This window comes from Strigops habroptila, chromosome 23 (assembly GCF_004027225.2).
Source record: "Strigops habroptila isolate Jane chromosome 23, bStrHab1.2.pri, whole genome shotgun sequence".
NCBI classification, from domain to species: domain Eukaryota; kingdom Metazoa; phylum Chordata; class Aves; order Psittaciformes; family Psittacidae; genus Strigops; species Strigops habroptila.
This window is the reverse complement of record NC_044299.2, coordinates 1,782,296-1,807,705: the sequence shown is the minus strand read 5'-3', so window position 1 is coordinate 1,807,705 and position 25,410 is coordinate 1,782,296. Positions and strand designations below refer to the sequence as shown.

At 65.8% G+C, this 25,410-nt stretch overlaps 3 protein-coding genes across 3 annotated transcripts; 2 read left to right on the top strand and 1 right to left on the bottom strand.

Moving 5' to 3' along the window:
- The first annotated feature begins 10,023 nt into the window (after positions 1 to 10,023).
- On the top strand, positions 10,024 to 11,233 carry LOC115618602 (extensin-like). The gene is made up of 2 exons (XM_030510309.1): positions 10,024 to 11,170; positions 11,217 to 11,233. Exons 1-2 carry the CDS (start codon positions 10,162 to 10,164, stop codon positions 11,231 to 11,233), a joined length of 1,026 nt encoding a protein of 341 aa, XP_030366169.1. The 5' UTR covers positions 10,024 to 10,161.
- AGAP2 (ArfGAP with GTPase domain, ankyrin repeat and PH domain 2) lies at positions 10,751 to 21,560 on the top strand. Its single transcript, XM_030510613.1, has 19 exons — positions 10,751 to 11,419; positions 13,016 to 13,074; positions 13,166 to 13,253; positions 13,893 to 13,978; positions 14,050 to 14,191; positions 14,265 to 14,399; positions 15,212 to 15,333; positions 15,401 to 15,550; positions 16,046 to 16,126; positions 16,207 to 16,311; positions 16,480 to 16,621; positions 16,926 to 17,030; positions 17,793 to 17,933; positions 18,175 to 18,234; positions 18,393 to 18,544; positions 18,619 to 18,709; positions 19,499 to 19,721; positions 19,797 to 20,052; positions 20,467 to 21,560. Exons 1-19 carry the CDS (start codon positions 11,347 to 11,349, stop codon positions 20,677 to 20,679), a joined length of 2,424 nt encoding a protein of 807 aa, XP_030366473.1. The 5' UTR covers positions 10,751 to 11,346; the 3' UTR covers positions 20,680 to 21,560.
- Positions 21,187 to 25,012, bottom strand: LOC115618767 (glycoprotein-N-acetylgalactosamine 3-beta-galactosyltransferase 1-B-like). Its single transcript, XM_030510671.2, has 5 exons — positions 24,995 to 25,012; positions 24,325 to 24,487; positions 22,829 to 23,490; positions 22,006 to 22,118; positions 21,187 to 21,523 (listed from the first exon to the last, which is right to left on the bottom strand). The coding sequence occupies exons 1-5, from the start codon at positions 25,010 to 25,012 to the stop codon at positions 21,493 to 21,495; spliced, it is 987 nt and encodes a 328-aa protein (XP_030366531.2). The 3' UTR covers positions 21,187 to 21,492.
- Positions 25,013 to 25,410: the final 398 nt, after the last annotated feature.

The following is a 25,410-nucleotide window of genomic DNA, read 5'->3' as shown; positions in this document are numbered from 1 at the left end:
CCCTGCCCTTGGGTGGAGGGTCCTGAGTGGGGCCCAGCACCAAGGAGGGTGCCATGGGGCAGATCCTGCCCCCCATGACCCTATCCCCCCCCATGACCCAACTGCCCCCCCCAATGACCCAACTGCCCCCCCATGGCCACAGGGAGATTAACCCGGGCGGTACCTCCCGTGGGGGGAATGGGGGGAGGGTCATTCCCCACGTGGGAGGTGATGACGTAGGATGACGTCAGCACGGGGGACTCTGGACCCTCGTGGGGGCCCCGGCGCAGCCGAGCATGGTGACACCGAGGGGGGGACCCGACACGTGCCAACCCCCCCTCCCATGTCTGTGACCCCCCACCATGGGTCCGGATCGCCCTATGGCGTCTCTCCCCTCCCGTGTCCTCAGTCCTCCCTTGGGTCCGATCCCCGCTCCCGCCCTCCCCATTATCCCGCCACCGCTTCAGCACCACGGACAGAGCCCGGGGTCCGCCAGGGGGCGCCGCAGGAAGGCCGGAGGTCGCGGGTTCGAGACCACCCCCGGGAGCGTGTGGGGCTGGGGGGGGATCCGGGGTCCCAGGCGGGCTCGGCTCCGGGTGGTTGTGGGCCCTGGTGGCCATGGGGTGGGTTGGCTGGCCATAAACCCAAGGGTTGTGGGTTTTCAGTGGTCCTATGGCCATGGGGCTGGGTGGCTGCAGGTCCTGTGGCTGTGGGTCTGTGTGTTTGTGGGCTGAGCAGTGCCATGGGCTGGGTGGCCATGGGACTTGGTGGCCATGGGGTGGGTTGGGTTCTGTTGGGTTGGTCATAGCCACAGACCCAAGGGAATGTGGACCCCAGGAAGGCTCTGCTCTGGGTGGCCATGGGGCCTGATGGCTGTGGGTCAGGTTGGCCATAAACCCAAGAGCTGTGTGGGTCCTGGGTGGCCCTAGAGCTGGGTGGCCACAATGTTGGGTGCCACAGGCCTGGGTGGCCACAGAGCTATCGGAGCTGAGGAACCTGGTGGCCGTAGGGTGGGTTCTGTTGGTTGAGTTGGCCATAAACCAAGGGCATGTGGGTCCTCAGCGGTCCTAGTGCTACATGGCCATGGGGCTGGGTGGCTGTGGGTCTGGTGCCCATGGATCCCAGAGCTCTGGGTCCTATGGCCATAAGTCTGGGTGTCTGTGGGCAGAGCGGTGTCCATGGGTCAGTGTCTGTGGGTCAGTGTCTATCAGTCAGTGTCTGTGTACAAGCAGTGTCCATGCAATGGTGTCTATGGGTCACTGTCTACGGGCAGTGGTGGCTGTGGGTCTCTATGGGTCTCCCTGGGGCAGATGGTGACTCTCTGGTACCAGGGCAGTATCTGTGGGCAGTGTCTGTGGGTCTTGATCGGAATTGGTATGTGGTCTTTCGGTGGGTGTTATAGGCGAGTTCTTGGTACCGGGTGAGTGGTGTCTCTCTATGGGGAATGTCTATGGTCTCTATGGGGCAGGTGGTAACTATTTGGTACCGGGGCAGTGTCTCTCTATGGGGCAGTGTCTATGGGTCTCTATGGGGCAGGTGGTGCCCCTGAGGTTCAGCTCCAGCTTTGCATCACCTGTGGCTGGGGGGGGGGGGAGGGCGTGTCCTGGCTGAGATGTTCTGGTGACGTCATGGGGGGTGGGGGTGACGTCACGGGGGGGCACACACTCATGAGGGTCCCGAGGGTGCTGCTGGGGTGCCCCCTCCCCATGACGTCACCGTGTCCCCCATGATTCACCCCCATTGCGTCATTCACCCCCCCCCTCCAGCCCCCTCTTCCTGGAGGAAACTCGGAGGCTGATCAGCTGAGCCAGAGCTTTGAGTGAGGGCTGGGGGGGGGCCGGGGGGGGGGCGGGGGTGTTTGGGGGCTGGATGGGGGGGGGGGTCTTTGGGGGTCCCAAGGGGGAGTGTTCGGGGGTCCCAAGGGAGGGGGGTTGGTGGTCCCAGGGGGGTGTTTTTGGGGTGGGGGTGTTCGGGGGGGTGGGCGCCTGGGGGGGTCAGTTGGGGGTGTTTGGGGTGTTGGGGTCCCGGGGGGGATGCCGGAGGGCTTTGGGGGGTGTATTTTTGGAGGTCCTGGTGCGGGTGTTTGGGGGTAATTTTGGGGTTGCTGGGAGAGTCTTCGGGGTGTATTTGGGGTGGGTTTGGGGGTCTCTGAGGGTTTATGCCCCCCCCTCCGCTGCTGGGGCTGCTCCACAGAGCCTTTGCCCCCCAACCCCTGACACCCCCGACCTGGTGAGGGGGGGACACTGGGGGGGACATGAGGATATGGGACAGAAGCTGCTGCTGGTGAGGGATGGGGGGACCCCAAAGGGACAGGGGGACACGGAGGTGGGGACAGGGACACCCAAAGGGACACCCCAAAGGGACACGGCGGGGAGGGAGGCAGGACCCCCCCATGTCCCCTGTTTGTCACCTCAAGGGACATGGGGGACACCCCCTGAGTGAACACGTGGGGGGGACGGGACACCCCAAAGGGACATGGGGCTCCTTGCGGGGGGAGGGATCCCCCATTACAGCTCCTTGGGGTGCGGGGGGGGTGACAGAGGTGTCCCCCTCATGTCCCCCCCCATGTTGACCTCCAGCCCCCCCCCCAGCGCATCTCGGCCCATGATGCTTTGCGGCACCGGTACTCGCAGGACCTGGGGGGTGGCGACGGGTCGTGATACCCCCCACCCCCCCCCCCCCGAGTGGAACTTGCGGGTTCCCCTCTCGCCCCCTGGGGGGCACGAACACGGAGCGAACCATTCCCAGAGCGGGGGGGGGTGTCCTGTCGGGCACTTGTGCTATGGGGGGAGGTTTAAGGGGGGGGTCTGCCAATAAAGGGGCAGCCTCACAAGTGCCGCCGCGTCTGACACTGGTGTCATGGGGGGGTCAGCCCCATAGAATGGGGTGTCTGCCCCACGCATGAGGGGCTGCCCCATAGAGAGCCAAGTGACACCCCATCGCAGGGGGTGTCTGCCCCATGGACGAGGGGCTGCCCCATAGAGAACCAGAGCTGCAGTCAATGTGGGGTGTTTATTTCAACAGGGGGGGCAGACGCTGACATCCCGGTGGGGCAGCTGGGGTGGGCTGGGACCCTCCTGAGCAATGGGGGCACTTGTGGGGCTCCTCAACCCACCCCCCCCCGCCCCAAGTTTATCAATAACCAGTAGGGACCAGTTTGGGGGGGGGGTTGGACTGGTATTAGGGGGAGTGACCCATATGGGGGGGACTGCCCCAGGGAGAGGCAGGTCTCAGCCCCACAGCAGGCAGGCTGCCCCATGCCCAGGGCTTCATGTGGCTGCAGTGGGTGACCAAGGTGAGGGGGGGTCACCATATATAGGGCTGGGCCCCCCCATATGGCCATGGACCCCCACATAATGCTGGCCCCCCCCAATGTGGGGGACCCCCATGGGACTCCTACCCCCCACCATGGTGCTCCTCACCCCCCGCCAGCCCCCTTGTGCACCCCAACACCAGGGGGTGAATGAAGTGACACCCCCCCCCGCCCTCCAGCCCGTAGCCTCGGCACACCCCAACTATGGGGGAGTTTGGGGGGTTAATTCCGGGGGTTAATTGGGGGGCCACATGGGGGGGGCTATGGGGGGTTTTGAGGTTCAGGATTTTGGGGGGCTATGGGGGGTTTGGGGCTCAGGGGGTTTTTGGGGGGCTATGGGGGTGTTTGAAGGGGGGCTACAGGGAGGATGAAGATGAGGCCGAGGATGATGATGATGAACTGGGGGGGGTCAGGACTTGGGGAGCCCCCCCCACAAATCACCTCAGTGGCCCCCAAGTGCCTATGGGCGGTCCCAGGCGCCATGGGAGGGGGGGCACACACAGCCCAGACCCCCCCCCCCAGCTTTATGGGGGGACAAGACTGGGGTGGGGGACACCCCAAATTTGAGCCCCCCCCTCCCCCCCCCCCGCCATCACCCATGGGGAGTCCCAGGCCCACACTTATGGGTCCCACAGGCCTCTTCCCCTGGTGCCCCCGCGCCGGTTGTGGGTCACAGCCCCCCGAGGGGGGGTTCCCCTCCTCACGCCCGGACCCCGCCGCGCTCCACAACGGACCCCGCGGCCCCTTTAAGCAGCGGGCGCGCCCCGCCGGCAGCCGCAGTGCGCAGGCGCAAAGCCGCGCCCAGGCGCTCCGCGCGGGCGCACGGGGCTGGGCGGGCGCAAGTGGTGCGCGGGGCGGGGGGGGCGGCTCCGGCCCCGGTGCCCTTCCCTGGCCCCGCTCCAGCCCCTCAATGTCTCTCTTGCAGTGAGGGGCCCAGAACTGACACAGGATTCGAGGCGCAGCCTCACCAGTGCCCAGCACAGGGGGACAATCCCTGCCCCGGCCCTGCTGCCACACTGGTGCTGAGCCAGGCCAGGATGCTGGGGGCTTCTTGGCTGCCTGGGCTCAAGCTGCTCATGTTCAGCTCCATCAGTCAGCACCCGCAGCCACCCACAGCGGGGGGTCGGGAATGAATGTGCCCCCCCCGCCCTGGGCACAATTGGCTGCCAGCATCGCCCGGCCCACCCTTAACACAGCTGACTCCAGCACACAGCACCCAGAGACGTGAAACTGACACAGTGGGGGGTTCCATCCATCATCCATCCATCATCCATCCATCATCCATCATCCATCCACCCATCCATCCACCATCCATCCATCATCCATCATCCCTCCATCCATCCCTCCATCCATCCCTCCATCCATCCATCCATCCATCCATCCATCCATCCATCCATCATCCATCCATCATCCATCATCCATCATCCATCCATCCATCAATCCATCCATCCATCCATCCATCCATCCATCCATCCATCCATCCATCCATCCATCATCCATCCACCCATCCATCCATCCATCCATCATCATCCATCATCCATCATCCGTCATCATCCATCATCCATCATCCATCCATCCTTCATCCATCCATCATCCATCATCATCCATCATCATCCATCATCCATCCATCCATCCATCCATCCATCCATCCATCCATCCATCATCCATCCATCATCCATCCACTCATCCATCCATCTATCCTTCATCCATCCATCATCCATCATCATCCATCATCCATCCATCCATCCATCCATTCATCCATCCATCCATCCCTCCATCCGTCCATCCATCATCCATTATCCATCATCCATCCATCCACCCATCACCCATCATCCATCCATCCATCCATCATCCATCCATCCATCCACCCATGCATCCATCCATCATCCATTCATCCATCATCCATCCATCCATCCACCCATGCATCCATCCATCATCCATTCATCCATCATCCATCCATCATCCATCCATCCATCATCCATCATGGATCGAGCCAGGGTGCTGATGGGGGACGCAGTGGGGACAGAGATGTTGGAGCTGGAGGGACATGGGAGGAACAAGGTGGGACATGGAAGCTTGACCAGGGGCTATGCAATGGGGACAGAGGGATGAAGGTTTGGGAGACGTGAGGGGACATGGAGGATGGAGATGGGGGGACATGGAGGGAAAGGGAGACGTGAGCTGGGGGCCCAGGGTATGTGGGTCCAGGGAGATGGAGCAGGTGGGGCTGTGAGGACACCACCACGGATGGGGATGGGGTCCCATCACCAGCACCCACAGGGACTCCAGCCGGGGCCACTGTCCCCTCCCCACCACCTCCCAGGTCCTGGTTCCTCCGTGACCATCCTTGAGGTCCCATCATCACCAACCTCCTCCCAGCACATCCCTGGAGACCCCACAACTGTCCCAACATCCCCCCATGACCATGACCTGGGTCCCCTCAATGGCCATGTCTCAGGTCACCCCATGGCCATGCCCCAGGTCCCCCAACATGTCCCCATGTCCCCCTGCAGTGGGTCCCCTTCCCACCCTCCCGGCCCTGCCGTTCCGTGGGATGGGTCCCTCAAGCCACCAGCCCCACCCTGGGGGGCTCCAGCCTGGACCTGGACCTGGTGCCACCCTCTAGAGCCACCTGGGGACACGGCACGTGGTGGGTGCCCCATGGCTGGGGACACATGTGGGTCACCTTGTCCTGTGGGGACAATGGGTGTGTGAAGGCCACCGCGTGCCCCTGACCCACATAAACCACTGTTAGCAGGTCATGGTACCTGCACACGTGTCCATAGCGTGTCCCTGTGGCTGCTCCCATCCCTAGCATGTACATATTGCTGTACATGTGTCCCTAGTGTGCCTGTGTGGCAGCATGCATGTCCATAGCATGTACTACATGGTGCCTGTACAGGTGTCCCTTGCATGTCTTTGCCACTGCACACATGTCCATGGGCCTGCACTTGTGTCCCTGCCCCTTCATACATGTCTGTAGCATGTACACATGACTGCACACATGTCCCTAGCATGTGCATATGGCTGCACATGTGTCCCTAGCGTGCCTGTGCCACTGCACACATGTCTGTGGGGCTGCACGTGTGTTCCTAGCATGTCTTTGTCCCTGTACACCTGACCCTAGTGTGCCCCTGTGGCTGTATGCGTGTCCCTAGCATGTACATATGGCTGCACACACATCCCTAGCGTGTCTCTGTGACTGCATCCATGTCCCTAGCATGCACATACACCTGCACACATGTCCTTAGCATGTCTGTACCACTGCACACATGTCCCTGTGGCTGCACGTATGTCCCTGCCATGTCCCTGTACTTGCCCCAGACCCACACGGGTGCACACGGGTGCATCCCTCACACACGCCTGTCTCTGGCGTGTCCGTGGCGTGTCCGTGGCGTGTCCCTGCCACATCCCCACCCACTGGGGTGCGTGTCCCATGTGGAGCCGTGTCTCCTCGCGCGTCCCCACGCGTGCCGCGGGCGGCGCTGGGCGTGTTGGGCCGTGTCGGGCCGTGGCGTGTCCGGGCGCGTTGGAGGCGCCGCGTCCCGCAGGAAGCGCGGGGCCGGATGCGCGGGGCCGGGCCGGGGCCGCCGCAGCCCCGCGGGTGCCATGAGCCGGGCGCGGGGCCGGGCGCTCGCCGCCATCCGCGCCGAGGTGACACGGCACGAGGAGGCCAAGAGGAGCCTCAACGCGCTCGTGGCGCTGGTGGAGGCCGTGACCGAGCCCCAGCTGCGGCGGGCGCTGGCGGCGGCTGCGCGCGACCTCCGAGGTGCTGGGAGCAGGGGACAGCTGTGGGGTGGGGGGACAGGGGGCGGGTGGAGGGAGGGATGGATGGAGGGAGTCATGGTGGAGGGATGGAGTGATGGGCGGATGGACTGATGGACAGGGGGGTGGACAGAGGGATGGACAGAGGGATGAGGGATATGTGGATGAGCAGAGGGATGGACAGGGGGGTGGACGGATGGATGGAGGGACACATGGATGGAGGGACTCATGGTGGAGGGATAGGCAGGTGGACGGATGGACTGATGGATGGACAGGGGGATGGACGGGGGAAAGACGGATGTGTGAATGGATAGGGGGATGGACAGGGGGTTGGATGGATGGATGGAGGGACACATGGATAGATGGATGGATGGATGGATGGATGGATGGATGGATGGACAGGGGGATGGACAGGGGGATGGACGGAGGGATGGACAGAGGGACAATAGATGTGTGGATGAACGGATGGATGGACAGGGGGGTGAATGGACAGATGGAGGGATGAGTGGTGGGACAGATGGATGGATGGATGGACAGAGGCATGGACAGAGGGATGATGGATGTGTGGATGGATGGATGGATGGATGGATGGACAGGGGGTGGACAGATGGATGGAAGGACACATGGTGGGATGTATGGATGGATGAATGTACCGATGGATGGAGGGAAGGATGAGTGGTAGGACAAATGGAAGGATGATGGATGTGTTGGTGGGTGGATGGATGGATGGATGGATGGATGGATGGATGGATGGAAGGCATGGATGGTGGAGGCATGGATGAAGGGATGGACGGATGAAGGGATGGACGGACGGAAGGAGGGAGGGAGAGAGGGAGGAAGGGATGAGTTGTGGGATGGATGGAGGGATGGAGGGATGGATGGACAGACAGACAGATGGGGGGCTGCTGGGATGGGCAGATGGAGGATTGGGGGGCTGGTGGTTTGACGGTTGGATGGACAGATGGACAGAGGGATGGGTGATGGATGGGTGGGTAGAAGGATGGCGGCTGGATGATGGGCAGACGGACAGAGGACAGCAGATGACACTGGTCCTCCCCACCCCACACCGCACCCCGGGCTGGTGCCTGCCCACACGGGGGGTCCCTGTGACCCCCAATTCCCCTCAGGGCCCCCCCAAACTGCAGGGACCTGGTTCCCTCCCTCGATTCTGCAGGGGCTGTGGACCCCCATCCCCCCACTGGGACCCACTTCGGGACACCTTGGGGGGGTCAGGGCCCCTGGGGAGGGTTGGGGGTCCCCAGCCCCCCCTTGGCCTCCTGCTGCTGCCTTTGCAGGTTTCCGGTGCCTCAGCCTGGGGCTGCGGTCGGTGACGTTGGGGCTGTTTCCTCAACTCGGGGGGGGGGCCCAGCACCGAGGGGGGGGGATGATGGGGGCAGGGCCCTGATTCTGGGGGGCCCCAGGGATGTGTTATGGGTGGGGGGATGTTCTCCCATCCCATGGTCCCCGTTGGTGAGATTCCAATGGAGTGGTGTCACCAGGGACTTGGGCGCTGGTGCCACCCCCCCCATCCCTGTGCCCCACATCCCCGTGCCCCCCATCCCTGTGCCCCCCTTCTCTGTGTCCCCCCCCGCATCCCTGTGCCCCCTTGCATCCCTGTGCCCCCCACATCCCTGTGCCCCCCCCACCGTGTGCTGGCATCTCCCCAGCACTGTTGCCATGGCAACGGGAAGCAGGGGGATGCCTCGTTGCTAAGCACTCACAAAGTGGTACCCACAGATGGGGGGGCACAGGGACCCCCCCACCAGCACCCCCACCCCAGGGCCCAGCTCTCACCCACTATAGGTGCTCCTGACCCCCACCTCAGCCCCACAACTCCAAGGAGGGGGGCAGCAGGGCCTGGGCATGTTGATTGATGGGGATGTGGCTGGTTTGAGGGAGGTGTGTGTCAGACCCACCGCGACCCCCCCATAGTTGGGGGGAGACAAACAAGAGCCACCCTTGGGTGATGGGGGGGCACCCAGCTCTTTGCCTGGGGGCTGCTGAGGGGCATTGGGAGGGACTGGGATGTACTGGGAATGGGAGGGTGGCAACACTGGCCCTATGGGGGTGCTGTGTCACAGAGTGACACAGACAGTGACAGAGAGGGACAAGGGGGGGGATCAAGGGGTGCCCCCCCCTCATCCATCCATCCCGGTGGTGCCGTGGGCGCGTTGCTGGGGCGACGCTCCCGGTTCTGTCACGAGCAGCGGGAATGTGGCAGTAACACGGGGGGGAGGGAGGGGGGAGCGGGGGGGGGACACGACCCCCGAAACCCATCACCCCCGCGGGGGGGAACGCACAGGCCGGGGGGGTGTGGGGGGAACCGCTGGGGACCGCCCGTGGGGCTCCATCCCCGGCCCCGCCGCTGCCACGGCAACAGGATAACGGGATGCGGGAGGAGGGAAAGGGGAGGGGGCGATGCTAAAAACATGACGGGCAACGGGAGGCCGGGGCCGGGAACGTGTATGGGGCCCCCCACGGGACCCCCCCCAAACCGGGACCCCACAACCCCTCCATACCCCCCATAGCCCCCCCACAACCTCCCATAGCCCTCCCATAACGCCCATAATCCCCCATAACCGCCCCATAGCTCCCCCCATAACCGCCCCACAACTCCCCCATAGCCCCCCCCCACCTCCCCATAACCCCCCATACACCTCCCATAACCCCCTATATCCCCGGTGCCCCCCCTCCCCACCACCCCCATGCCAACCGACTCCCCCCCCATAACACCCCCCCCGATCCCACATCCATCTCCCCCACCCTTGGGTGGGGGTCCCCACGGTGCCCCCGGTCTTTAACCCGGGGAGGGGGGTTGTTCGGTCCGGGAGGGGGTTGTTCGGTTCGGGGGGGGGCTGTTCGGGGGGGGTTTGTTCGGTGGGGGGGGGCGGTGTCGGTTCCAACCCCTCCGGGGGCGGGCGAGGAGCGGGGAAAGGCTTCGGGGAGGCAGGGCCGGGGGTGGGGACGGCGCCGAGCATCCTCCAGCGAACCGGGAACACCGGGAACGGGGGGGGGGACACGGATACACAGCGACGGGGACAGGGACAGCGAGGGGGGGGCTCCGCCGCCTGCCCGGCCCGGGAGGGGTGTCCCTGCCCGCACCCATGAGCAGGACCAGCGGCCTCCAGCGCCGCACAACCTTCCTCATCTCCCTCACCCTCGTCAAGCTCGAGTCGGTGGCGGCAGCGCCGGGAGAACCGGAGCCGGCGGCGGCGGCCGCGGCGGCGGCGGGGGGGGGCAGCGATGGGTCCCCCCACCCCGGGGGGAGGCCGGTTGATGCCGCCCGCCCCGAGGATCCCGGTGGCGGCGGCAGAACGAAGCGGCCCGAGCGGCTCTTCCAGCGCCAGGACGCTCTTTGGATAAGTACAACCGGCCCCCCCGACGCTGCGGCCCCCCCCGGGAGCCCCCGGACCCCCAGCCCGGGCCCGACGCCCATCACCGAGGCCTCGGCCCCCCCTCCCCGCCCCGCCGCCGCCGCCGCCTCCCGCCGGCCCCGTTCTCCCACCTCCACCCCCCCCGTCGTACCCCCAAAACCCGACCCGACCCTGCTGCCCCCCCCCCCGGTTGTACCCCCCAAGCCCGACCCGGCGTCTCTTCCCCCCCCACAACCCCCGCTTGTCCCCCCCAAACCGGACCCGGCTTCGCTCCCGCTGCCCCCCGCCGTACCCCCGAAACCCCCCGCGGCCTCCCTCCCCCCCGCCGTACCCCCAAAACCCGACCCCCCTCCCCGAGGGGTGTCCAAGGGCACCTTGGAGGCAACAGGGGAGCGGGGCCGCACCCCCCCCGCCCTGGCGACCCCGCGCCCCCCGCTGCTGGCCCAGGCAACATGGGGGTGCCCCGAGGTGACCCCGGAGGTGGCCAAACCCCCCCCGCACCCCGTGTCCTCCCCGCACCCCTCGGCCGGGCCCCGCCGGCTCCGCTTGACCGGGACGAAGCCGTTTAAAGTGGTGACCCCCGGGGACCCCCTGAAGGCGACCAAAGGGCCCCTGAAGGCGACCGGGAGCGGGGCCGGGGGCAGCCGCCTCTCGTGGCCCGAGGGCGAGGGCAAGGGGCGGCCCAAAGCCGGGGGGGGCAAAGTGGGACCCGAGGTGGGGCCGCGGCCGTCGGGACGGGGTCGGTTCTCCCCGCACAAAGGCAAAAGCAAGACCCTGGATTACAGCGACCTGCCCCCGGTAGCGGGGGGGTTGGCTCCGGTCCCGGCTCCCGCTGCCCCCCCCGGTGCCGCTGGTACCGAGACGGGGCTCAAACGGGGGCGCGAAGGCGGCCGAGCCTCCACCCGCGACCGCAAGATGCTCAAGTTCATCAGCGGCATCTTCGCCAAGAGCCCCGCGCCCCCTCCCGCGCCCCCCTGGGCCCCCCCCCGTGAGTACCGGGCGGTCTGGGACGTGCCTCAGTTTCCCCGCGGCCCCCGGGTGAGCGCCGGGCGTTGGAGGGGTGCGGGGGTCCCATGGACCGGCTGTGCCATGGGCTGCGGAGTTGCGCCTTGGTGTCCCTGTGGGGCTGGGGGGAGATATGTGGGGCTGGGAGTGGGTGCAATGGAGCTGAGGAGGGTGTGAGGGGGTGCAGCGGGGGTTGTGTGGGGCTGGGACCTGTCTGCACCCCATAGCTGGGGGCTGGGGACACACCAAGTCAAGGCCATCCCCTAAGTGGTTTCAGGTGCTGTGGGGCAGCCAATGTAGGGGTCTGGTGCCTCAGTTTTCCCACCTTGGTGGCTCCGTCAGGCTCAGCCCTCACCCATCTTGTCTCAGCATCCGTCCGTCCGCGCCGCCACCTGTGACACCCATCACACGTCCGTCCGTCCGTCCTCTGCCCCGTGTCCGTCTGTGCCCCTCGGTGCTGTGGGGCGGGCAGCTGGGACATGTGAGGGGGCAGAAGCAGGTTGACCCCTCTTCTGCCGGGGAAACTGAGGCACAGGAAGGGGGGGACCTTCTGCCTTTGCTCGGCCTCAGTTTCCCTTCTCATGGTGCCCAGGGCCTGGGGGGGACGACGCAGGGAATGTCCTCATGTGCCGCCACGTGCTTGTGCCACGCCGTGCCCTTGTGTCACGTCCTCATGCGTGGGGCCGGGTGCATCCTCATGCCCAGCGTGTGCCGCGGCCTCGTGCTCCTCGTGCCTCTGTGTCACACCACGTCCTTGTGCTGTGCTGCGCCCTCGTGCCCCCGTGCACACCACATCCTCCCGCCTGCCATGTCATCGTGTGCACCGCAGCCACCGCATCCTCATGCCCGCCATGTGCCACACCACGTCCTGGTGCCCATCGTGCCCTTGTGCCATGCCGCATCCTCATGCCATCATGTCCTGGTGCTCATTGTGTTCTCATGCCATGCCATGTTTTCCTGCCACACCATGTCCTGGTGCCCATCATGTCCTGAAACCCATAGTGTCCTCATGCCATGCTGCATCCTGGTGCCATCATGTCCTGGTGCTCATTGTGTCCTCATGCCATGCCATGTTTTCTGGCCACACCACATCCTGGTGCCATTGTGTCCTGATGCCCATGGTGTCCTGGTTCCCATGGTGTCCCCATGCCACACTGCATCCTCGTGCCATGTTGCCTCTTGGTGCTCATCAACATCCTGTGCCAGGCCACATCCTGGTGCCACGTTGCCTCCTGGTGCTCACCGTGCCCTGGTTCCATCGTGTCCTCATGACATGACACATCCTGGTGCCCGTCGTACCCTGGTGCCCGTCGTGTCCTGGTTCCCATCATCTCCCTGAGCCACACCACGTTCTCCCGCCACGCTTCACCCCCATTCCCACCCCATCCCCATCCCCATCCCGTGCCGGGCTCCATGTCCCCGTCCCCGCACGTCACGTCACGTCTGTGCCGCCCCCGGTGCGTTGCTTGGTGACGGCGGGTGCTGCCCACGGCTGCTGCCGGTGCCGCGGCGAGGGTGGGGGGTGGCCTGGCCCGGCCCGGGGCTGGTGGCACCGTCCCACCCTTCTCCTGCCCCACAGAGGCTCTGGTCAACAGTCAGGAATGGACCCTGGGTCGCTCCATCCCCGAGATCCGCCTGGTGGGTACCGTGTCCCCGTGCCCCCTTGTCCCTGTGTCCCTGTGTCCCTGTCCCCATGACCACCCTGACACCTCCTCTGCTCTGTCCCCAGGGCGTCCTAGGCAGCAGCAGGAGCGGGAAGTCCGCGCTCGTCCATCGCTTCCTCACCGGCTCCTACGTGGGCCTGGAGCCCACCGAGAGTGAGTGGCCATAGGGCTGGACATGGCCTTGGGAATGGGCATGGCCATGGGGCTGGGCATTGCCAGGGGGATGGACATTGCCATGGGGATGGGCATGGTTATTGTAGGGTTGGGCATGACCATGAGCTTGAGCTTGGCCATGGGATGGACAAGGCCATAGGAATGGACTATGATCATGGAGCTGGGCATGGTCACAGGGTTGGGCATGACCATGGGCCTGAGCTTAGTCCATGACCATGGGATGGACAAGGCCACGGTTCTGAACATGGACAAGAGCATGGTCAAGGCTGTAGTGTTGGGCACAGCCATGGGGTGCTCCAGCCCATGGGATGCTCAGGGCCATTGAGTGCTCATGGCCATGGGATGCTCCAGCCCATGGGGTTCTCCAGCCCATGGAGTGCTCAGGGCCATGGGGTGCTCAAGGCCATGAGATGCTCAGGGCCATTGGGTGCTCATGGTCATTGAGTACTCATGGCCATGGGGTGCTCAAGGCCATGAGGTGCTCAGGGCCATGGGGTGCTCATGGCCATTGGGTGCTCATGGCTGTGGGGTGCTCAGGGCCATGGGGTGCTCCAGCCCACGGGGTCTCAGGCCATGAGTCCGGCTCAGCCTGGGGTCCCTGTTCTCTCCCTGGATCAGGTGGCCAGTTCAAGCGCGAGGTGACCGTCGATGGCCAGAGCCACCTTCTGCTCATCCGGGAGGAAGGAGGAGCCCCGGACCCAGAGGTGGGTGCAGGCTGGGCCAGGGGGTCCCACAGCGGGGCCGAGCGCTGACCCCACCATCGTGTCCCCCCCAGTTCGCCGGCTGGGCCGACGCCATCATCTTCGTGTTCAGCCTGGAGAGTGAAAGCAGCTTCCAGGAGGTGGTGAAGCTCCACGAGCTGCTCGTCACCCACCGGGGCGCCGCTGAGGTGGCCCTGGCGCTGGTGGGCACCCAGGGTGAGCCGGGGGGGGACCCCCATGGGGCCGGCGTGGGGAGGGGACAACCCCCCCTCACCGCTGCTCCCCACAGACAAGATCAGCTCCTCCAGCCCGCGCGTGGTGGAGGACGCCCGGGCCCGCGCGCTCTGCGGGGACATGAAGCGCTGCCTCTACTACGAGACCTGCGCCACCTACGGCCTCAATGTGGACAGGGTCTTCACCGAGGGTGGGTGCCCCGTGCTCCAGGTTGGCTGGGGGGGGTTGAGGGAGGTGGGATGGGACCATGGTTGTGGTGGAGGTGGGATGGGGACAAGCGTGCTGGTGGAGATGGGATGGGACCATGGTTGTAGTGGAGGTGGAATGAGGACATGGTGGTGGTGGAGGTGGGATGGGACCATGGTGGTGGTGGAGGTGGGATGGGACCATGGTGGTGGTGGAGGTGGGATGGGGCCATGGTGGTGGTGGAGGTGGGATGGGACCATGGTGGTGGTGGAGGTGGGATGGGACCATGGTGGTGGTGGAGGTGGGATGGGGCCATGGTGGTGGTGGAGGTGGGATGGGACCATGGTTGTGGTGGAGATGTAATGGGGCCATGGTGGTGGTGGAGGTGGGATGGGACCATGGTGGTGGTGGAGGTGGGATGGGGCCATGGTGGTGGTGGAGGTGGGATGGGACCATGGTTGTGGTGGAGGTGGGATGGGAACAAGCGTGGTGTTGGAGGTGGAACGGGACCATGGTTGTGGTGGAGATGTAATGGGGCCATGGTGGTGGTGGAGGTGGGATGGGACCATGGATGGTGGTGGAGGTGGGATAGGAACAAGCATGGTGTTGGAGGTGGGATGGGACCATGGATGGTGATGGAGGTGGGATGGGAACAAGCGTGGTGTTGGAGGTGGGATGGGACCATGGTGGTGGTGGAGGTGGGATGGGTACAAGCGTGGTGGTGGTGGAGGTGGGATGGGGCCACGGTGGTGGGCTGGGGTCTCGGTGCCATGTCCCACGTCCCACGTCCCACCTGACACGAGGCTCTCGGAGCAGTGGCGCAGAAGGTGGTGGCGCTGAGGAAGCAGCAGCAGCTCGTGGCCTCCTGCAAGTCCCTGCCCAGCTCCCCCAGCCACTCGGCCGCCTCCACCCCGGTCGGGGGCTCCCACCCTGGCCAGGTACCCCCCGTCACCCACCCCCGGCCACGGGGCTCCGGTGGCGGCTCTGACCCCGCCATGCCCCCAGACCAGCAACGGCCACACCAGCGACTACTCGTCCTCGCTGCCGTCCACCCCCAACGTCACCCACCGGGACCTGCGCAGCGACACCCCCGTGGCCCCAGGGACCCCAAGCTCCCTGCACCGTGGGGCCAAGCGCCGCACCAGCCTCTTCGCCGTGAGTCACTGCTGCGCCAGCGGGGACGTGTGGCACCCACGGTGTCCCCTTGGCAGGGTGGTGGCATCAGGCCACATGTGGCACCTACAGTGTCCCCTTGGAAGGGTGGTGGCAACAAGGGACATATAGCAACCATGGTGTCCTCTTGGCAGGGTGGTGGCACAGGGGAACATGTGGATCTAGGCTGTCCCACCATGGTGCTCAGGCAGTGCATGTGGCATCCGTGGTGTCCCTTTGGATGGGTGGTGGCATCAGGGGACATGTGGCACCTATAGTTTCCCATCGCAGCACAGGGAGCCATATGGGCACCCCAGTGTCACTGGGGGTGGGTGCTGTGGCCACATGTCCCATCGCCATGTCCCTGTCCCATCCCCTGTCCCTGTCCCCATCCCCATCCCTGTCCCATCCCCCTGCCCCTGCCCCTGACCCTGTCCCATGTCCCTGTCGCTGTCGCTGTCCCTGTCCCCATCCCCATCCCTGTCGCTGTCCCCGCAGACGCGCCGCGGCAGTGACTCGGACAAGCGGAGCCTGGAGGGCCCCGGCACCGCCCGCTCCGTGCCCATCCCCATCAAGCAGGTGTGTGTTGGCCGCGGGGGGACGCGGCGATGTCCCCCCCTCCCCGCTCGGTGCCAGCGCTGTCCCTGTCCCTGCCCCAGAGCTTCCTGCTGAAGCGCAGCGGCAACTCCCTCAACAAGGAGTGGAAGAAGAAATACGTGACCCTGAGCAGCAACGGGCTCCTGCTCTACCACCCGAGCGTGAACGTGAGTGTCCCCTGCGGGAACCGGCGTCACCTCCCGTGCCCATGCAGGACCCGCTGTCACCTCTCTTGTCCCATGCAGGACCCGGTGCCACCTCCCATCCCCATACAGGACCCAGTGTCACCTCTTGTCCCATGCAGGACCCGGTGTCACCTCTCTTGTCTCACACAGGATTACCTGCACAGCACCCATGGGAAGGAGATGGATTTGCTCCGCACCACGGTCAAGGTCCCGGGGAAGCGGCCCCCCCGCGCGATCTCCGCCTGCGGCCCCGCCCCCAGCGCCAACGGGCTCCTGCGGGACGATGGGGGTGGTGAGTGCGGGGGGGGGGCCTGAGGGACCGGCGGGGGGGTTCAGCAGGAGCTGGGGGTGCCAGCGGCAATGGGGACGTTCAGCAGGAGCTGGGGGTGCTGCTGGCAATGGGGGGGTTCAGCAGGAGCTGGGGGTGCTGGTGGCAATGGGGGGGGCAGCAGAAGCTAGGGGTGCTGGTGGCAATGGGGGGGTTCAGCAGGAGCTGGGGCTGCTGGTGGCAATGGGGGGGGTTCAGCAGGAGCTGGGGGTGCTGCTGGCAATGGGGGGGTCCTGCAGGACGGGGTGTCACTGGTGCCCCCCCCCAGCCGTGGGGCTCAGCCTCCCCCCGGAGCCGGGGCTGAAGGTGCCGGGTAAAGCCGAGCGGTCGCTGCAGCGCTGCGCCTCCGCCTCCAGCGCCAGAGTCACCTCCGGTGAGTGACACTGACACCTCCTGTCCCCTTGTGCCCCTTCCTCTTCCCTTGTGCCCCCTTCTGTCTCCTTGTGCCACCTCCTGTCCCCTTGTGCCCTTCTGTCTCCTTGTGCCGCCTCCTGTCCCCTTGTGCCCCCTCCTGTTCCCTTGTGTCCCCTCCTGTCCCCATGAGCCATCTCCTGTCCCAATGGACCCGGCGACCACCCCAGGATAGCACCAGGCACCCTGTGGCCCATCCCAGTGTCCCCTTGTCCCATCCTGTGGTTGTTCCAGTGAGCCCGGTGGACCTGGTAAGCCTGGAGACCTGGTGGCCCTTGATGGCCCTGGTGATCTTGGATTCCACGGTGAACATGGTGGCTTTGGTTAACCCAGCGACCCCAGTGGGTTTGGTGACCCTGGTGGATCCAGTGGTCCTGGTGACCGTGGTGAAGAGCCCAGTGGCTCTTGTGGACCTGGTCACCCTCCGATAGCCCTGTTGATCCCAGTGACTGGTCGGTTTGGTGACACTGGTGACTCTGGTGGCCCTGGTGACACTTGTGAATGTGGTGACTATGGGGAACCCAGTGGCTCTGGTGGACCTGGTCACCCTGGTGGCTTCAATGGCGACCTGGTTGGCTTCAATGGTCACTAACCTTGGTGTGCTTGGTGACTCTGGTGGTCCCGGTGGTTCTGGTGGCTCCCAAGTCCCCAGTGACCCCCTTGGCCCCACTGGACCTGGTGGTCTCGGTGTCGCCGGCACCCATCAGTGTTGGTGTCTCCACAGATGCCCCCTTCGAAGCCATCTCCAGCCCCGGCAGCACGGGCCGGGACCCGCCACCGTCACCGCTCATGGACAGGAAGAAGCACCGGCGGAAGAAGCTGATGACACCGTCCAAGACGGAGGGTTCTGCCGGGCAGGCAGAAGGTGAGACCACGGCCACAGGTCCCTCAGGCCCTGGATGCCCACGGACGCACCGTCACATCCATGGGGACGATGCCCCTGGATGCTCAACCACTGCTGAGCCCCACTTGCTCTGTCCCCCCTGCACCCCCCGCGCTGTCTCCTGGGCACTGTCCCTTGTCCCTCGGGGCTTGGTGGTTCTTCTGTGGTGACTCTGTCCCCCCCTCTCCTCTCTCTGCTCCCGCTGCTCCGGACCCTCCCACAGCCAAGCGCAAAATGTGGAAGCTAAAAAGCTTTGGTAGTTTAAGAAATCTGTATAAAACAGGTAACGGCTCCTCCTGCACGTGCCTCCCCCTGCACCTCCTGCCCTGCTCCTTCCTCTGCTGCGGACCTATGGGTGCTGTGGGCGCTGGGGCACCCATAGGGGGTTGGATTCCCCCCGTCCCACCACCCACCGTTGGTTTGGGGTTTTTGCTCCTGCAGAAGAGGAGAACTTCGAGTTCCTCATCGTGTCCAGCACGGGGCAGACGTGGCACTTCGAGGCGAGCAGCTTTGAGGAGCGCGACGCCTGGGTGCAGGCCATCGAGAGCCAGATCCTGGCCAGCCTCCAGTGCTGCGAGAGCAGCAAGAACAAGGTAGGACTCCACAGCGGCCACGGAGGGGCCACCACGTCACCAGCCCCACTCACTGTCCCCATGTCCCCCCCCAGGCTCGCATGGACAGCCAGAGTGAGGCCGTGGCCATCCAGGCCATCCGCAATGCCCGCGGCAACTCGCTCTGCGTGGACTGCGGGGCACCCAGTGAGTGTCGGGGGTCACTGGGGACATGGGGGCCATGAGGGTCATGGGGGGTCAGTGGTGACACAGTGACACAGGACACTTGGGCTGTGCAGTGTCATTGTTCTCATGGTGCCAAGTGGAGCCATTGGTCACTTGGTGCCATGTGGCAGAGCCGCGGATCGACGCGTGCTGTGACGGTGCGTGGGGTGACAGGATGTCACTGGCCACCAATGACATGGAGACCATGTGCCAAGTGGCACCATGGGCCACCCAATGCCATGGGCCACCCAATGTCCTAGGCACTGTCTGCCACATGATGCCATAGGCTATGTCATGCTGTGGGCCACATCATGCCATGGGCCAACTCATGCCATGGGTCATGCCATGCCATGGGCCATGCCATGCCATGGGCCACCCAATGCCCTGGGTGAGGAAGCACCATGTGCCACCATGTGCCATCTAATGCCATGGGCCACCCAATGGGCCAACATGGGTAAGGAAGCATCATGCACTATGTGTCGCCATGGGCCATGTAACGCCCTGAGCGAGGAAGCACCATGTGCACGTGATGCCATGGGCCATGTCATGCCATGGGCCACCAATAACCTGGGCAAGGAAGTACCATGTGCCACATGGCACCATGGGCCACCCAAGGGGTGGTGTCATGCCATGGGGTTACCCAATGGCCTGGGCTAGGAAGCACCATGTGCCATGGGACATGCATCCTGAGGTGCCATCAAGCCGGGGGCGTTCCAGGTGGGTGCTATGCCTCCTTTGTGGTACTGACCATCTCTGTGTCCCCCCCCCCAGACCCGACCTGGGCCAGCCTGAACCTGGGCGCCCTGATCTGCATCGAGTGCTCGGGGATCCACCGCAACCTGGGCACGCACCTCTCCCGCGTGCGCTCGCTGGACCTGGACGATTGGCCGCGGGAGCTGACCCTGGTGCTGACCTCCATCGGCAACGCCACCGCCAACAGCATCTGGGAGAAGAGCCCGCAGGGCCGCAGCAAACCCACCCCCGAGGCCTCCCGGTGGGTGCTGCCTCCCCCCCGGGCCCCGGGAGTCCCCCCCCCCCAGCCCGTGACGCGCTGTGCCCGTGTCCGCAGGGAGGAGCGAGAGGCCTGGATCCGGGCTAAGTACGAGCAGAAGCTGTTCCTGGCACCGCTGCCGGAGGCCGAGGGGCCGCTGGGGGAGCAGCTCCTCCGAGCCGTGCAGGACAAGGACCTGGAGCTGGTGCTGCTGCTCCTGGCCCACAGCAAGAAGGAGCAGCTCAACGTCCGCGCTGGGGACGGGGATGGGCGCCCGGCGCTGCATGTGGCCTGTGACATGGGGCTCGTAGTCATCACGCAGCTGCTGCTGTGGGTATGTGGGGGAAAGGGGTGAAGGGGGTGGGATGGGTAGTTGTGGGGCACGTGGGGTGGTCAGGGGGGTCGTGGCGTGGCCGTGGGGGATGTGGGGTGGTCATGGGGACCTTGACATGGCTATGGGGGACATGGTGTGGTCGTGGAGGTCATGGGGTGGCCATGGGGGATGTGATGTGGTCATGGGAACCATGACATGGCCATGGGGGACGTGATGTGGTCAGGGAGGATGTGGTGTGGCCAAGGGGGATGTGGTGTGTCCATGTGGCACGCGGTGTGGCCATGGGGACCACGGTTCAGCCACAGAACCCCACCATGCCGATAACCCCACGGGATAACCACAGTCCCAGTGGCGCACCCCCGTGTCCCCGGTCCCCTCCCGGAGACCGCGGCGCTGACACCCGTGTCCCCGCAGCACGGAGCCGACGTGCGGGCGCGGGACGGCCGCGGGCACACGGCGCTGTTCTATGCGCGCCGCGCCGGCAGCCGGGAGTGCGCCGACATCCTGCTGCAGCACGGCTGCCCCGGCGAGGGGTTCGCCGACAGCGCCGACAGCGCCGACAGCGCCCCCGGCCCCCGCCGCAGGAGCAGCTGCGGGCCCTGCGAGCCGCACACCGCGCTCGTGTAGCCACGGCCCCCCCCGGGCTTGCGGGTGATGCCACCAGCCCCTGGTGTCACCCGCCCCCCAACCCCGGTGCCACCGGCCCCGGTTCGCGGTCCCGAGGCTCTATTTATTACCCGGCTCCTGCTGGGAGCTCTCCGGGTCTCCCGGTCCTGTCCCTCTGCCCGTGCCAGGTCCCAGCACCCAGCGCTGGTGGCGCCGTGGTCACCCCCCTGTATATCGGTGTGGGGCACCGATGGGGACAGCGCTGGTCGTGTCACACTGCCCATGTCACCCCATTCATGTCATCCTGCCTATGGCACCCCACTGACATGGGTGTCCCCCCCCATGGGTCCCCACCTCTCCCCATGGGTCCCCCACCCCGAGTCCCCGCCCCTGGCACCGGCACCGCGACAGGAACAGCCCCGACCCCATTTTCTACAGACCCTTTTGTACAACCCCCCCCCAAACTGTGCCCTGACCCCCCCTGAACCTGTGACAACCCCCCCGAACCCCCCTTTTGTCACCATCCCCTTGGGATCCTCGTTAATTTATTGCTTCGTTTCACCGTTGGACGGTGGTGGGGGCACACATGGGCCTGGGGGGGGCCCATCCCATGCCCCCCACCCCTGGGACCCCCCCATGAATGTAGGGGTGCCCCTCGCTGTGACGCCCTGGCAGCGCCGGTGGGACTGAGCCAGGGCCCCGGGGCTTGGGGGGATCAGGGGCGTCGTGGCATGTCACAGCGTGTCATGGTGTGTCATGGCGTGCTTTGGCGTGCCTTGGCGTGCCGTGGCGTGTTGTGGCATGTCATGGCGTGTCATGCCATGCCGTGGCGTGTCATGGCGTGTACAGCGGTTTCGGGTTGTAACTGTAAGTACGTAACAATGTTGGATTTGGCGCTGTGAGCGCGGCTCCTGCGGCGGCACCGGGGGGGGGTTCGGGATGGGGAGCGGGGGGGGGGGGGGGGTCCGGCCACAGGGCCGCGATGGGGCTGGATGGGCTGTGCTGTGGGGCTGTGCCCTGGCTCAGTTCTGGAGACCACCAGGGTCCTGGTGCCGGGGCGTTAAGGGGGGGTCTGGTACCGGTGGTCAGGAAGGGTCCAGGGGGGCTGGTACTGGTGTGGGAGAGGTCGGGGGGGCTCAGGGCCGGTACCGGTGCCGGGGGGGGTCAGGGGGTGAAGCCAGTACCGGTGCCGGGGGGGATCGGGGGTCAGGCCGGTACCGGGGGGGGTCAGGGGTGAGACCGGTACCGGTGCCGGGGGGAGGTCGGGGGGGGTCAGGGGTCAGGCCGGTACCGGTGTCGAGGTGGGGGTCAGGGGGGTCAGGGGGGGGTCAGGGGTGAGGCCGGTACCGGTGCCGGTATCCGTAGGGCCGCAGCCGGTGGGTCAGGAATTCCAGCGCGTGCATCTGGACCGCGTCCACGTAGTGGAACGAAACCGAGAGGTCGGAGCAGCACGCGGCGGCCTGCAGGGGGCGCCAGAGGGGGCGTGGCCTGAGGGGGCGTGCCCCACAGGCTGGTGGGGCTGGGCCAGCGGGGTGGGCGTGGCTTGAATGCAAATGAGGTGGGCGGAGCACCGGGCAGGTGGCGCTTAGAAGAGAGGCGTTCCTTCTATGCAAATGAAGTGGGTGGGGCCTGGCCGGGGCGCGTCGCCACTGGGTGGGCGGGGCCTTAGGTGGGCGGGGCCAGCGCGGCCTGCTGGCGGCACAGCACCACGTGACAGCGGTGGGCTTGGGGGTGCAGCGGGGACTTGGGGGGGTTCAGGGGATGCAGAGAGACATGGGGGGTGCAGAGGGGATTTGGGGGGTGTCAGGGGTATGGAGGGGTCCAGAGGGAGCTTGGGGAGTGCAGGGGGTGCAGAGGGACATGGAAGGTGCAGAGGGGGCTTGGGGGGTGTAGGGGGTATGGAGGGGTCCAGAGGAGACTTGGGAGGTGCAGGGGGTGCAGAGGGGACTTGGGGGATTCAGGGGGGACTTGGGAGGGTCCAGAGGGGGCTTGGGGGCTGCAGAGGGGCTTGGGGGGTGCAGGGGAACATGAGAGTGCAGGGGGGACGTGGGGAGTTCAAGGCGGGCTGGGGACTGCAGAGGGACTTGGGGGGTGCAGAGGGACTTGGAGGACTCTTGGCCCCCCCTCTGGTGTCCATGGGATGGGTTTGGGTTGGCGGGTCCCTACTCACCCACTGCACGGGGTAGTAGGAGTACTGCGGGTAGAAGCGGTCGTGGGGCAGGGGCTGGGCGAGGTGCCGCTCCGGCGGGAAGGGGTGGAAGGTTTCCCGGCCCTGCGTGTCCCGGGAATCCCCCGCGGCCACCCCGAGCTTCTCCAGGCACTGCCCCAGCGCCAGGTCCTCCACGGCGCTGCTGTGGGTGCAGGTCCCGGTGGCGAAGGCGGCGGCGAGGAGCCGCAGGGCCCCTCTGCTGAGCACGTACCCGGCCCCTCCACTCATGTAGCCCTGACGCACAAAGGGCTTAAACCGCTTCCCCAGGTACAGCGGGACCTCCGGGGAGCGCCCGGCCAGGAGCCAGCGCAGGTTGGCCACCACCATGAAGGTGTCATCGTCCGCCTTGAGGAACCAGTCAGCCTCGTCGAGGTGGTGCTCGTGCACGTACTGGAAGGCGCGGATGGTTTTCCAATAGAGCTGGTGGCGACCTTCCCCCACGGGCAGCCCCACGGCCGGGAAGCTTGGCTCTGGTGCTGAGCTCATGAACAGCACCATGTTGCAGTGCCGGGCCCAGGTCGCCCGCACGTGCCGGGCTCTGGTGTCCAGGGTGCTGGGACTGGTCATCACCCAGCACAGGACACGCACCCGCTCGTACAGCGCCTGCGCCAGGCTGCTGTTCACTGCAGGAGAGAGGGGAGCTGAGGGGTGCCCATGGACCACCCTGGATGGTGGGATGGCCCATAGACACCTCCATGTGGTGGGATGTCCCATGGCACCCTCCATGTGGTGGGATGTCCCATGGCACCCTCCAAGTGGTGGGATGTCCCATAGACACCTCCATGTGGTGGGATGTCCTATGGAACCCTCCATGTGCTGGGATGTCCCATGGAACCCTCCATGTGGTGGGATGTTCCATAGACACCTCCAAGTGGTGGGATGTCCCATGGAACCCTCCATGTGGTGGGATGTCCCATGGACACCTCCATGTGGTGGGGTGTCCCATGGACCCCACCACCGGCCACTGCCCCATCCCCGTCCCCTGCTCCGAGCTCCCGCCACATCCAGACCATCCCAAATTCATCACAGGCTCAGAGCTCCCAACACCAGCCCCAGAGTCCCAGAGACCCGTGAAATGGGTTGAAGGCACCTTAAAGCTCCTCCAGCTCCAACCCCTGCCCCGGGCAGGGACACCTTCCACTAGAGCAGGTTGCTCCAAGCCCCTGTGTCCAGCCTGGCCTTGAACACTGCCAGGGATGGGGCAGCCACAGCTTCTCTGGGCACCCTGTGCCAGCGCCTCAGCACCCTCACAGGGAAGAGCTTCTGCCTCAGAGCTCATCTCAGTGTCCCCTCAGGCAGGTTAAAGCCATTCCCTTGTCCCTCGGTGCCACCACCCCACACGGGGACGTCAGAACCACCTTTCACCGCCCCAGGGTGTGCCCGTGTGTCCGTTCGTGCTTCCGGGACCTCTCCCTTCCCCACCCTCCCTTATCTCGCATGGGCCCCCCCGGTCTTACCTGTGGGCAAGGGGAGGCTGCTCAGGGGGGGCCCCCCCGCGGCTCTAGGGGGGTCCTGCAGCCCCCTGAGGCCTCGCAGGACACAGCCCCCCAGCGCCAGCCCCACGGCGAAGCCCAGCAGGAACCAGGGGTCCTGCGCGGCCCCACGGCGGTGCCTCAGGGGCTGCAGGGGACAGGGCAGGGATGGACCCCACAGAGCACCCACAGACCCCCCCACGCCACCAGCTCCGTGTCCTGCTGAGACGCCCCAAATCCCTCCCTGTCCCCTTCCCCGTATCCTCCTTGTCCCCCCAATCCCTCCCTTTCCCCTTCCACGCTTCCCCCACCCCAATCCCTCCCTGTCCCCTTCCCCATATCTCCATTGTCCCCCCAATCCCTCCCTTTCCCCTTCCACGCTTCCCCCACCCCAATCCCTCCTTGTCCCCTTCCCCGTATTTCCCTTGTCCCCCCCAATCCCTCCCTTTCCCCCACCCCCAAATCCCTCCTTGTCCCCCTCCCTGGTCCCCCCCAGATCCCCCCAAGCCCCCATAGGGTTTGAGCCCTCCCGGGCCTCTCCCCTGCCATGACCCGGCCCAGCCCAATCTCATTACAGCCATTTTAGGGGGAGAACATGGGGGGGGGGGGTCCCAGGAGCAGCAATGGGGTGATCTGGGGGGTCCCCCCCCGGTACCTGCCCGGTGCTGGCCATGGCCCTGCCCGCAGCACCACGTGGCTCAGGCGCACCCAAAGAAGGAACCAGATCAACAGCTCCAAACGGGGTGTGGGGGGGGCACCCAGGAGCCGCCCCAGTGAGGAGGGGTGTTCACCGAGCACCCGATTGACCCCCCCGCAATGGGTGCTACAGGGCAAGGACGGGGAGGGCTGGAGGCCGCTGTGACCCTGAGCCCATCACCGTGGCCTCGGTGGGGTGGGGGGGCACTAAAGGCATATTCCTCTCCCCATGGTGCCCCCCCACCCCAGCAGTGCCAGCCCCACTGATGGTCACATATGGGACAACCACTGCCCGGGATGTGGGGAGTGTGGCCACACATAGGACACCTATGGCCAGAGAGGGGGCACCACGGTCATGCAAGTGGGGGGACACCA

Coding starts and splice junctions, on each gene's coding strand:
- LOC115618602 (XM_030510309.1), top strand. CDS start 10,162: ATGAGCAGGACCAGCGGCCTCCAGCGCCGCACAACCTTCCTCATCTCC.
- LOC115618767 (XM_030510671.2), bottom strand. Junction 23,491..24,324: donor CAGCCTCCCCTTGCCCACAG/GTAAGACCGGGG, acceptor TCTCTCCTGCAG/TGAACAGCAGCCTGGCGCAG. Junction 22,119..22,828: donor CCTACTACCCCGTGCAGTGG/GTGAGTAGGGAC, acceptor CGCCCCCTGCAG/GCCGCCGCGTGCTGCTCCGA.
- AGAP2 (XM_030510613.1), top strand. CDS start 11,347: ATGCTCAAGTTCATCAGCGGCATCTTCGCCAAGAGCCCCGCGCCCCCT. Junction 11,420..13,015: donor GCCCCCCTGGGCCCCCCCCC/GTGAGTACCGGG, acceptor CCTGCCCCACAG/AGGCTCTGGTCAACAGTCAG. Junction 17,934..18,174: donor TTCTGCCGGGCAGGCAGAAG/GTGAGACCACGG, acceptor ACCCTCCCACAG/CCAAGCGCAAAATGTGGAAG.